Source organism: Bufo gargarizans, chromosome 4 (genome assembly GCF_014858855.1).
Source record: "Bufo gargarizans isolate SCDJY-AF-19 chromosome 4, ASM1485885v1, whole genome shotgun sequence".
In the NCBI taxonomy this organism is placed as follows: Eukaryota; Metazoa; Chordata; class Amphibia; order Anura; family Bufonidae; genus Bufo; species Bufo gargarizans.
This window is the reverse complement of record NC_058083.1, coordinates 410,397,507-410,411,402: the sequence shown is the minus strand read 5'-3', so window position 1 is coordinate 410,411,402 and position 13,896 is coordinate 410,397,507. Positions and strand designations below refer to the sequence as shown.

Sequence of the window (13,896 nt, the reverse complement as noted above, 5' to 3'; positions counted from 1 at the left end):
GTTAAGTATTTGGAGAACAAGAAACTGCTTTATTATTGGCCTGACTCGACATGGTGTGAGTCGCATGTGTGAGCGCTCCTGCCGAACTCCGCTCAAATCAGCCTGATTACCTGCCAAACACATTGTGGACCGTGTCACTCAGCGGGGATCTCAGTATCATCCTCCAGGGAGCAGAAATATGCCCAGGAAGGCTAAATTGACGCTCAGGATGGAGCGGGAAGTTCATTTCCAACATGGCGCCGGTGAGGGGAAGGATCCGCAAGACAGGAGGAGTCGCGACATAGCTGAGCGGCTCAGCAAGTATGCCCTCACACAGGAGGGAAATAGGGCACAGGGAGAAAATGGCGCCCAATCTCTCATCTGAGGAAGGAGAGAAAAGACAAGGAAAGACAAAAGGAGGAGATTCCAGCAAGGCTAACACCTAGTAAGCAAAAAAGGGTGACTGGGGAACAACATAATTCCTCTGAAAAGGAGCCTACTTTAAGGTATGTTATGAAAGCGGTGGCACCACTCTTAAATCGATGTCCCTGCAAGTGGGGAGCTTAAAGGAGGATCTGTCCTTGATAAGGAATGACCTACACAAAATTACTGAAAGAACCACTGAAGTGTAAAGAAGGGTAGATGTAACAGGGCCTCTCGAAATGGCGGCCAAGGCAACAGCTCAAGATATAGATGCTTTGTTTGCCAAGACAGACTACTTGGAGAATAGGTCGCGGCGCAATAACATCTGAATTGTAGGTGTTCCTGAGAAGGTGGAAGGTGTGAATGTCACTGACTATATGGAGAAATGGATATCTCAAAAGTTTCAAGACAAGGGACTATCACCCATATATGCTGTGGAAAGGGCACACAGAGTCCCCACCAGACCGCTTCCCCCTGGCAGACCACCATGTCCGATTTTAGCTAAAATACTATATTATAAGGACAGGGACACCATACTGAGACCTATCTCTTCCATTAATGGTATCCAGATATCATTCTTTCTGGATTATTCCACTGAAGTCCAGAAAAAAAGGGCTCGTTTTATGGACATTAAACGGAGATTGCGACTCCTTCAAATACCATACTCCATGTTATTCCCAACTAAATTGAGAGTAGCAGCTATGGGAAATACACAGTTTTTCGAAGAACTGCAAGGCGCACGGAAGTGGTTGGATCTGCATGAGAATCAGCTGAAGACAAAGGACGTCGGCACATGAAGTATACCAGACCAGGAGGAACAGTTGTTCTGACACTCTATGTTTTTCTCCCTGACAGGGTTTTTGAGTTGTTATATTTCCTTCTTCTCCCCCATTCCCTATTTAGTTCCTCATGTTATAGTTGGGAGGGGAGGAGCGTATCGCCACCAGCAGTACAGACCCAAAAGGGACTTAATTCTACGTTGGAGAGGTACCTACAGCAGACTTTGGGCAGGAGCGTGAGTAGCATGTGTACTTTACCAAGAGACTCTAGTCCGTGCATTTGAAAGCACAGGGCTGGGCCATGTTGCAGAATATGTTGGGCAAAGGAGTGTGGTTATGCCCATGTTGGGTAATCTATAAGGCCTATTACAGGGCACATTGTTTGAAATGTTCTAATTGGGGACAAACAAAGGGGTGTGGGGATGGGATTACTCCAGCATGGGTAAGATCTCAAGGATCGAGCAAAGATCTATAGATATATGATATTCATGGGTTATGGCATGGAATTACTAGATTATATTCAGAAATGACTCATATGACTAAGATAATTAGCTGTATTCACATACTTGACAAGATTTTACCCTGCCATATACTGCCTACAAGAGTCCCATTTGACCAAACATATTGTAGGGAAGTCATGGTCGGCCATTCGGTGCATACGGTGTTCTCCTCCCATTCCAGAGGGGTAAGCATCTTAATACACAGGAACATTTGCTTTGAAGGTATTAGTGAACATGTTGACTCTGAAGGGAGATTTATATGTTTATACTGTATTCTACATAGTGTGCGAATGATTTTGGTGGTGGTTTATGTTCCCCCTCCGTTCTCGGTGGTTCCTATAAGATTAATAATGGAGTTTTTGGCCTCCTATGCAGGGATTCCTTGGATTCTGGTAGGGGATTTTAATAATGTACCTGACGAGGACAAGGATAGATGTAGGGTTGCTGGCCCGGGAAGGTGGGCAGGCCCCTCCTCTCTACATAACATAATGACAGAAGTGGGCCTGTTGGATGTCTGGAGGTTACAGCACCCGGCAGAGCGCGCATATTCATGTAGTTCTTCCACATACTCTTCATTATCGAGAATCGACATGGCCCTAGCTAATAACTGTATGTACCCATTAGTACAATCTTCCGAATACTTACCTAGATCCATATCAGATCATTCTCCCCTGAAGATTAAAATATCCCTGTCTGCAGACACTAGGCCGGGAGTCAGGATGTGGTTGCAGGTCTTGGGTGATATGAAAGATGTTGAGGCTGCATGAGGGAGTATTTTCTTTTTAATGCAGGGACAGCATCTAGGCACGTGATATGGGACGCCATGAAAAGCTTCCTGAGAGGGATATTATTCCAGTCTATTTGTAGGCATAAATCAAAATCGAGGGAGGCGGATACTCGTATGCGCGAGAAGGTTAAAGAGGCAGAGTCAGCATTTGTGCTACCTCCTTCAGTGCTGTCTAGTATACAGGTCCTTCTAAAAAAATTAGCATATTGTGATAAAGTTCATTATTTTCTGTAATGTACTGATAAACATTAGACTTTCATATATTTTAGATTCATTACACACCAACTGAAGTAGTTCAAGCCTTTTATTGTTTTAATATTGATGATTTTGGCATACAGCTCATGAAAACCCAAAATTCCTATCTCAAAAAATTAGCATATCATGAAAAGGTTCTCTAAACGAGCTATTAACCTAATCATCTGAATCAACTAATTAACTCTAAACACCTGCAAAAGATTCCTGAGGCTTTTAAAAACTCCCAGCCTGGTTCATTACTCAAAACCGCAATCATGGGTAAGACTGCCGACCTGACTGCTGTCCAGAAGGCCATCATTGACACCCTCAAACAAGAGGGTAAGACACAGAAAGAAATTTCTGAACGAATAGGCTGTTCCCAGAGTGCTGTATCAAGGCACCTCAGTGGGAAGTCTGTGGGAAGGAAAAAGTGTGGCAGAAAACGCTGCACAACGAGAAGAGGTGAGCGGACCCTGAGGAAGATTGTGGAGAAGGACCGATTCCAGACCTTGGGGGACCTGCGGAAGCAGTGGACTGAGTCTGGAGTAGAAACATCCACAGGCGTGTGCAGGAAATGGGCTACAGGTGCCGCATTCCCCAGGTCAAGCCACTTTTGAACCAGAAACAGCGGCACTATGCGCCTGACCTAGGCTACAGAGAAGCAGCACTGGACTGTTGCTCAGTGGTCCAAAGTACTTTTTTCGGATGAAAGCAAATTTTGCATGTCATTCGGAAATCAGGGTGCCAGAGTCTGGAGGAAGACTGGGGAGAGGGAAATGCCAAAATGCCTGAAGTCCAGTGTCAAGTACCCACAGACAGTGATGGTCTGGGGTGCCATGTCAGCTGCTGGTGTTGGTCCACTGTGTTTTATCAAGGGCAGGGTCAATGCAACTAGCTATCAGGAGATTTTGGAGCACTATATGCTTCCATCTGCTGAAAAGCTTTATGGAGATGAAGATTTCATTTTCAGCACGACCTGGCACCTGCTCACAGTGCCAAAACCACTGGTAAATGGTTTACTGACCATGGTATCACTGTGCTCTATTGGCCTGCCAACTCTCCTGACCTAACCCCATAGAGAATCTGTGGGATATTGGGAAGAGAAAGTTGAGAGACGCAAAACCCAACACTCTGGATGAGCTTAAGGCCGCTATCAAAGCATCCTGGGCCTTCATAATACCTCAGCAGTGCCACAGGCTGATTGCCTCCATGCCACGCCGCATTGAAGCAGTCATTTCTGCAAAAGGATTCCGGACCAAGTATTGAGTGCAGAACTGAACATAATTATTTGAAGGTTGACTTTTTTTGTATTAAAAACACTTTTCTTTTATTGGTCGGATGAAATATGCTAATTTTTTGAGATAGGAAATTTGGGTTTTCATGAGCTGTATGCCAAAATCATCAATATTAAAACAATAAAAGGCTTGAACTACTTCAGTTGGTGTGTAATGAATCTAAAATATATGAAAGTCTAATGTTTATCAGTACATTACAGAAAATAATGAATTTTATCACAATATGCTAATTATTTGAGAAGGACCTGTACAGTTGAAAGAAGCGCAGGAAAATCTGAGATACCACCTGCTTCAAGTGACAGACAGAAAGAGATCATTTTTTAAGCAGCGTCTCTTTGAAGAAGGGGAAAGAGTAGGGCATTTATTATTTATCAATCATTTAAAAAGTGTAGCAAGGATCGACATGTATCACAGAGTTAGTGGATTCTCAAGGACAGAGGAGGACAGGTACTGTGGAAATACTAGATACTCTGGAGGGCTTCTACACCTCCTTATATACTTCTAAGATTTCATGCTCAGAAGATCAGATAGTGGACTTCTCGGAAGGGAATGACTTTCCCAAACTAACTTCAGAAGCAAGAGCATCGCTAAGCTTAGACGAACTTGACGAAGCTCTGAAAAGCATGGCCAATGATAAAGCTCCATGCACAGACGGACTCCCTGTGGAGATATATAAAAGGTTTCAAGGGGTGTTGCTCCCAGAGTTGCTGAAGGTCTTTCAATATTCTCTAGAGGTGGGCACTCTTCCTGCATCAATGCAGGAAGCACTTATAGTGGTATTACCGAAACCTGGGAAAGACCCCAGGCTACCAGACTCATATAGGCCTATTTCATTGCTCGTGGTTTATGTTAGGATATTGGCCAAGGACTTAGAGATCATATTGTCTAAAGCAGGCATGCTCACCCTGCGGCCCTCCAGCTGTTGTAAGACTACAACTCCCACAATGCCCTGCTGTAGGCTGATAGCTGTAGGCAGTTTGGGCATGCTGTAAGTTGTAGTTTTGCAACAGCTGGAGGGCCGCAGGTTGAGCATGCCTGGTCTAAAGTGATATCAACCATAATACATCCAGACCAGACTGGCTTTATGCCCCAAAAATCTACTTCCATTAAAGGGGTTATCCGAGTTATATAAATGTATGCTAAGAGCTATTATATTACTATATTAAACACTTTTCTAAATCACTTTCTTTATTGATTTTTTGCTGTTTCGCCACTGCCGATTTGGGTCATGTGACCCCTGACGTCATCAACCCTGCTCAGGCGCTAACGTCTCGTTTACAAGCTTCTCCCTGCTTGAGGGAGTGGCCCGGCTCTGTAAACGAGACGTCAGAGCCTTTGGTGCCCGCCCCTCTCTCGTTCTCCTCACACAGCCTCGGCGATTTGTAAGCGATCGCGCATGCGCGATCCTTACCAGAGCCGTGGTGATAGATTGATTCGGCAGCAGGGTCGGTGTATAGCTCCTTCCCTCACTTCCATGGGCCAGTTTATCCGTTTCCCTCCCGCGTCTAGGGATTGTTACTAGAGCCCTGGCCTAATACCACCCCCAGGACACAAAAAGTAAATAATTGTCCATCATATAGATATAGTTATAGCTATATCTAAGCTATAGCTATATCTAAGCTATATCTGTATCGAAGCTATATCTGTATCTAAGCTATATCCGTATTGAAGCTATATCTGTATCTAAGCTTGAACTGTATCCAAGATATATATGTATCTAAGTTATATATAAATATATATATATATATATATATATATATATAACTAAGCTATATCTATACAATATAGATATAGCTTAGATAGATATAGCTTAGATACAGATATAACTTAGATACACATATAGCTTAGATACAGATATAGCTCATATACATATATAGCTTAGATACATATATAGCTTCAATACAGATATCGCTTAGATACATATATAGCTTAGATACAGATATATGTCAATCTTATAGATATAACTATAGCTACTGTATATCTAAGCTATATCTGTATCTAAGCTTGAACTGTATCTAAGCTATATCTGTATCTAAGCTATATCTGTATCTAAGCTATATCCGTATCTAAGCTATATCTGAATCTAAGCTTGAACTGTATCTAAGATATATATGTATCTAAGTTAGGCTGGAAGAAGGCTCTTGTGAGCCGAAACGTCGCTAAGTTGCCATACCATGGGTGAATAAAGCCTCACAGATTTTCACTTTTATCCGGAGTGCAGTCCAATCTTTCTTCAGTTATGTATCTAAGTTATATATATAAATACGCTATCTAATATATATCTTAGATACAGATATAGCTTAGATACATATATTGCTTAGATAAAGAAATAGCTTACGGTAGTTACAGATATAGCTTAGATGCAGATATAGCTTAGGCTATTTTCACACTTGCAGCAGTCTGACCCGGCGGGCATTTCCGTTGTCGGAACTGCCCACCGGATCCGCCAATCTCCATGTGACTGAAATCATTTGTGAGACGCATCCAGATGCGGATCCGTCTCACAAATACATTGCAAGAACGGATCTGTCTCTCCGCTTGTCATGCAGACAGACGGATCCGTCTTGTATCTTTTTTTTCACATTTTTACCGGTCTGCGCATTCCGGTATTTTGAATGCCAGATACGGCATTCCGGCAAGTCTTCAGTTTTTTTCGCCGGAGGTAAAACCGTAGCATGCTACGGTTTTATCTTTTGTCTGACCAGTCAAAATGACTGAACTGAAGACATCCTGATGCATCCTGAACGGATTACTCTCCATTCAGAATGCATGGGGATATGCCTGATCAGTTCTTTTCCGGTATAGAGCCCCTGTGACGGAACTCTATGCCGGAAAAGAAAAAGGCTAGTGTGAAAGTACCCTTAGATACAGATATTGCTTAGATAAAGAAATAATTTAGATACAGATATAGCTTAGATAGAGAAATAGCGTAGATAGAGAAATAGCTTAAATAGAGAAATAGCTTAGATAGAGAAATAGCTTAGATAGAGAAATAGCTTAGATAAAGATAAAGCTTAGATACAGATATAGCTTAGATAAAGATAAAGCTTAGATACAGATATAGCTTAGATAAAGATAAAGCTTAGATACAGATATTGGTTAGAAACAGATATATCTTGGATACATATATAGATTAGATACAGATAATTAAAAAATGTATTTATTTGTTTTAATAAAAATGTGGCAGGAAGATCTGTCTGTGTGAGCTAGGAGATGATCATGTGACAGTTTTTTAATGCAAAGTTAGGATGTGCAGGGTGAGGGGAAGGTCAGATTGTTCACGCCCACAAATATATATAATGGAGAGCTCAGGCATTGTTATACGCCCCCTCAGCATGTACTTCAGCATGTAAACACAGCAATAACAGAACCATGAAAATGTGTAAGTATGGGGTTTTTCTCTTAAGAAATCAAGCTTAACCAATGTATATTTGTCCTGATGAGTTTTATGAGGTTTTATATATTTTCCCCATAACTCGGATAACCGCTTTAACATACGCAGGGTTTTTTCCAGTCTGTAGATTGGGGCAGATAATAGGGGTGATAGAGCAGTGTTAGCACTTGACGCAGCAAAGGCCTTCGATAGTGTAGAGTGGAGGTATTTATGGTGTACACTACACAAAATGGGCTTCGGACAATGTTTTATCAAATGGGTGCAGGTACTCTACTCAGACCCAAGAGCTTGTATTAGAGCCAATGGAGGGGTATCCTCAATATATAGGTTAGCTAGGGGGACCCAGCAGGGATGTCCACTGTCCCCTTTGTTATTCGCAATAGCAATTAAACCACTAGCAGCAGCAGTGCGTTGCTCCCCAACAATAAAGGGCTTTCATTAGGGCCCTATACACAACAAAGTAGCTACTGTATGTATGCGGATGACACCTTGCTGTTCCTGGGGGACACGTCGGCGTCTGTCGGAAGTTATGTCTCTGATTGGCCGTTTTGGGAAATTGTCAGGTCTGAATATAAACTGGCTTAAATCAGCATTGATGTTTCTGGATGGGCAGACTACCTCGGCGACTGCTATAGAGAACAACATACCATGTGTAAACAGCATTAAATATTTGGGGATTAATATCTCCCCCAGTCTGTTAGACTTTGAGGAGCTTAATTTAACACCAATACTCTCTAAATTTCGACAAAAGACCAGGGCATGGTGCAAGTTGTTTTTGTCAGTGGTGGGGAGAATCAATCTCTTAAAGATGATACTGATGCCTCAACTTTTATATGTATTACATAATGCTCAGATATGGATACCAATAGCTAGGTACCAGAAAATCAACTCTATTTTTAGGGAACTGGTGTGGCAGCGGGGTCATCCTAGAATTAAGCTGGAAACATTACAGTTTGCAAAATCGGCTGGTTGATTAGCACTACCTAACCCATGGATATATTATCCGGCGGCACAATGTCAGCACTTCAGGGGTTGGATAGATCCAGACATAAGTGACATGACGGGTCGGATACTGCGACAAAAGCTAGGAGGGAAAGAACTCATTTGGTTGCCGGAGGGGTCGGGTGTGCCACTAGTGGATGAACGGACTCCGCTAATACGACTCATAAGGAAAGTATGGGAAAACGTCAAACAAATGAGAGGTATCATGGGCACTACAGAGTATGCTCCCTTATGGCACAATCGTATGCTTCCTGAATTTTTAACCCTGAAGGGGTTCCAAAGTTGGCAGAACAAAGGAGTGACTAGAATAGGTAATTTATTAGACAAGGGGGTAGTTAGAACATTTACGAACATACAGGAGGTCTACAATATACCAAGAGAGAACTTCTACCAATATTTGCACATAAGACACGCATATACCTCTATGTCTAAAACTGGTAGTGTTGTGAGCTCTAGAGATGCCACTCTTCACTTAATAATCTCGGGAGGAGACAAAAAAGGAATAATATCTAAAATATACCAAATGCTCCTAGATAAGTTTCTGGAATCTTACCCACTATCCAGAATGAAAGCATGGGAGAGAGATGTATGGGAGATAACTAAGGAGCAATGGCAAGACATCTTGGAGGCAGTACCGAAATTGTCCTTAAATGAACACGGGAAACTATCACAGTTGTATATCATACACAGGGTCTACAGAACTCTGGTGTTTTTACATCGCATAGGCATCAAAGCAGATGCAAAATGCCCAAGATGCCAGACAGAACCAGCAGATTTACTACACATGCTGTGGCAATGCCCAAGACTGGATGAGTTTTGGACAAGGGTCTTGGATCTAATTCTAGAGAGTCTTCTCAATACGAGTTCCTCGTGAGCCTAAAGTATCCATTTTGGGATGCATGGCTGAGGTTGGAATAGACGAGGATTGCAATATGGAGGCTTTTATACATAGTCAGGAAACTTATAGCACTACATTGGATTCAGACGTGTCCCCCAGGGGTGGAGGAATTTCGAAGCAAGGTTAATACTATGCTGATGTATGAGAAAGCAATATTCTTGAAAAGGGGCTTTCCTCATAAGTTCGATAAGTTATGTAGTCTTTGGATGGGAAATGCTGGTCTTATCAGTTAATTATCAACCGGTCTACCAATGCTGGAGTGCGGGAGGGGAGGTGGGCCATGGGGAAGAGGGGGTATAACTACAGAAAGGGTGGGTGTCATGGAGGGGGTGGGGGGTTGGAATAATTATCATAATTACATATGTAATTACTCAAAGGACTTGTAGTGGAAGTTATTTTATGATTGTATTGTTAACATAAGAAGACACTACTTGTACTGGTTATACCAACTGTATTTGATCTGTAAAATGATCTAATAAAAAATAAAAAAAGATTCTGTGGGATTAAGATATAGGTGTAAAGGGAAACAGGTTTAGTTGCCCATAGCAAAGCTCCAAAGGAGCTCTGAAAAATGAAAGGTGGAATCTGATTGGTTGCTATGGGCAACAAAGCCGGTTCTATTTTACACCATTCTTGATAAATCCTCCATTTGTGTTCATTGCAAACAGCACTAAATATATAATTAAAAAAACAAAAAAGAAAAACATCTTGACCCTGGGGCTTTATGCTAGCACTGGCTGACACTATGCTTATTTTAATAAGCAAAAACAAGGTGGCGGACTCCCTTTAAGCCTTTCAGTTTTCCTCCCAAGACTAGTCTTGTCCACGTAGCAAGACTACATTCACACCGCAGTGGAAAACGGAAGGGTGACTGATGTTTTTTTAATGGTCATCACAAAATCCATTTTAAAAACAATGGTAGGCTATGGGGTTATTAAAGAGGACCTTTCACCAGAATTAAACTTCTAAAGTAACTATACAGGCATGTAGAGCGGCGCCCAGGGACCCCCCTGAACTTACTGTTATACCTGGGCGCCGCTCTGTTCTCCCGTAATTGCCTCCGGTATCTTTACAGTTAGGCTCCACCCAGAGAACAGAGCGGCGCCCAGGTATAACAGTAAGTGCAGGGGGGTCCCTGGGCGCCGCTCTACATGCCTGTATAGTTACTTTAGAAGTTTAATTCTGGTGAAAGGTCCTCTTTAACTTGGCAGTTTTTGACCGCCAGTAAATAACTGATGTAAAAAATAGAACGTGTTCTATCCTGTCCATTTTCACTGACCGACAGCCCCTATACAATCGAACGGACCGCTTTTAACATATGTTTCTGAGAAAGAAATCAGTGGGAAAAAAAAGTCAGTTAAAAACTGACAATTTATCAGTTTTTAACAGATATTTTTCACTGTCATGTGAATGTAGTCTTAGGGCTCTTTCACACTGCGTTTTTGTCTTCCGGCATAGAGTTCCGTCGTCGGGGCTCTATGCCGGAAGAATACTGATCAGTTTTATCCTAATGCATTCTGAATGGAGAGAAATCCGTTCAGGATGCATCAGGATGTCTTCAGTTCCGGAACGGAACGTTTTTTGGCCGGAGAAAATACCGCAGCATGCTGCGCTTTTTGCTCCGGCCAAAAATCCTGAAGACTTGCCGCAAGGCCGTATCCGGAATGAATGCCCATTGAAAGGCATTGATCCGGATCCGGCCTTAAGCTAAACGTCGTTTCGGCGCATTGCCGGATCCGACGTTTAGCTTTTTTAGAGTGGTTACCATGGCTGCCGGGACGCTAAAGTCCTGGCAGCCATGGTAAAGTGTAGCGGGGAGCGGGGGAGCAGCATACTTACCGTCCGTGCAGCTCCCGTGGCGCTCCAGAGTGACGTCAGGGCGCCCCACGCACATGGATGACGTGATCGCATGGCACGTCATCCATGCGCATGGGGCGCTCTGACGTCACTCTGGAGCGCCCCGGGAGCCGCACGGACGGTAAGTATACCGCTCCTACTATGGCAACCAGGACTTTAATAGCGTCCTGGCTGCCATCGTAACACTGAACGCATTATTCTGAAGACGGATCCGTCTTCAAATGCTTTCAGTTCACTTGCGTTTTTCCGGATCCGGCGTGTAATTCCGGCAAGTGGAGTACACGCCGGATCCGGACAACGCAAGTGTGAAAGAGCCCTTAGTCAGTGTTAAAGGGTGCTCATCACCTGCCAGCATCTTGCTGTGGGGTTCTTTTTAAGCTGCTGGGACAGGGAGACTGGTCAGGGTTGAGGGAAAGCTGAGTGTACCAAAGTACAGAGATATTGTTAGGTGAAAACCTGGTCTAGAGCACTCTGGACCTCAAACTGAGCCAAAGGTTCTCCTTCCTACAAGACAGCGACTCCAAGCACACAGCTAAAACAACACAGGAGTGGCTTATGGACAACTCTCTGAAAGTCCTTGAGTGGCCCAGCCAGAACCCTGACGTGAACCCAATCTCTGGAGAGGCCTGAAAATCTACTGATGGTCCATAATTAACCTGACAAAGCTTGAGAGGATCTGCATAGAAGAATGGCAGAAAGTCTCCAAACCTTGTGGCATCATACCCAAGAAGACTGGAGGATGTAATCACTGCCAAAGGGGCTTCAACTAAGTCCTGAGTAAAGGGTCAGAATACTTATGTCAATGCAAGATTTTACTTTTTCCTTTTCAATAAATCAGCAAAGATTTGGAACATTCTGTTTGAACCTTGTCATTATGGTTTGTTGAGGGCAGATTGATGGGGAAAAATTTGAATTTATTTTTATTTTAGGACAAGGCCGCAACTTTCTGAATGGACTGTAATTTCGAGGAAAAGTATGCGTTATATAACATGTATTGTTTAGTTCCTTCCCACCTCATAACATAACAGACCAGGTGTACCTCATAGCTGGGAGCTGTTTGGCAGGACCTTCCACCACACCACTTATAACCACCTATATACTGTACACCTAGTTTGGCGTGTATTTTTACTGAGAGATGTATCTCTTTTGCCCTGCAAACACCTGAGTCCATGTTTTTGTTTTTCTTACAGCGTAACCCTCCACTAATCATAAATGATCTTTTTGAAGATATAAAAGATGGGAAGAATCTTCTTGCGTTATTAGAAGTTTTATCCGGACAGAAACTGGTAGGTGAATTGCATTACTGTGTGGAGATTGAAAGTGACATAATCAAATCTATAGTACAGCGATGCCTCAGGGTACAATGTTTTCAATTTATAATGGTCTATTCTGGGCCATCGTAAGTTGTAACTAGACTCAACATACAATGCTTCAGATCCGACCCATCAACATGGCGCTTCCTGTGGTAAAACACCTGTAGTGGGTGTCAGGTAGCTCCGCTCTACAGTACAGTGCTGTACTATAGTACTTATCCTGTGTAGATAATGATTTACAGCTTCCAGCACCTATTCCTGACTATTATATGCTTCATCTAGTCATCTGCTTATTTTTCATAAATATTCATATTCTGTTTGGATGACATTTTGGGGTCTGGGCGAGTTACTAAATGTGTTGCATTGCCTTGGTTGTGAAAATCCTCACATACAGTACCAGTGTTGCAATCATAATTCTCAAATCTTCCAATATTGCTTGCTGCTGATGACTGATCTTGTTCTGGTGATCGGCTTTCTGGAAAGTGCAGATTTAGGCCTCTTGCACACAAACGTATTTTCATTCCGTTTATTTGCGGACGATATACGGAACCATTCATTTCAATGGGTCTGCAAAAAAAATGGAAGGTACTCGCTGTGCATTCCATTTCCGTATTTCCGTTCCGCAAAAGAATAAAACATGTCCTATTATTGTCCGCATTATGGACAAGGATAGTACTGTTCCATTAGGGGCCAGCTGTTCCGTTCCTCAAAATACGGAATGCACTCGGATGTCATCCATATTTTTTGCGGATCCGTATTTTCTGGACCACATAATACATACGGTCGTGTGCAAGAGGCCTTACTTTTACATCAGACACAGCACAATAATCTAATATAGAATTGTTGAGATAAGATGGAGGACATACCCTAAAGACTAACAACAAATAATCGCCCCTATTTATGCTGACCTAAAGAGGTTCTCCAGAATGGACATATTGATGACCTGTCCTCGGGATAGGGTATACCTATGAGATCAGCTGTTTGAGGAGGCTGCAGCTCTCCTGTGAGGTTCTTGGCCTCTTCGCAGCTTACCATTGTATAGTGGCTGAGCTTCGTATTGCAAGTGAATGGGGCTGAGCTGTGCCGAGGCCATGTGACCAGTGAACATGATGTCACGTGGTCTATGTAGAGGACTAAGTGTTCAGCGGCTTCTTCGTACAGCTGACGGGGGTCCCAGGAATCGGATTCTATATTGATGACCTATCCTGATCATAGGTTAATGACATGTTGATCCTGCAGAACCCCTTTAATTTGTCAGTTGTTTTTTGCCTACATGATTCTGTTTATAGAAACATTAGGGTCCATTCACACGTCTGTAGAATGTGTCCGCACCCGTTTCACAATTATCCGGAACTGGTGCGGACCCATTCATTCCCTATGGGGCAGGAATGGATGCGGACAGCACACAGTGTGCTGTCCGCATCCGCATTTCCGG

General features: G+C 42.9%; 1 protein-coding gene across 17 annotated transcripts in view; it reads left to right on the top strand.

Moving 5' to 3' along the window:
• Nucleotides 1-13,896, top strand: part of SYNE1 (spectrin repeat containing nuclear envelope protein 1) — a 451,533-nt gene that overhangs the window by 81,230 nt on the left and 356,407 nt on the right. For all 17 annotated transcript variants that reach the window (XM_044288568.1, XM_044288579.1, XM_044288581.1 and 14 more), the window contains one exon: nt 12,339-12,434. In XM_044288568.1, coding sequence (XP_044144503.1) covers nt 12,339-12,434 — 96 coding nt within the window. The remainder of the gene's footprint in view (nt 1-12,338; nt 12,435-13,896) is intronic.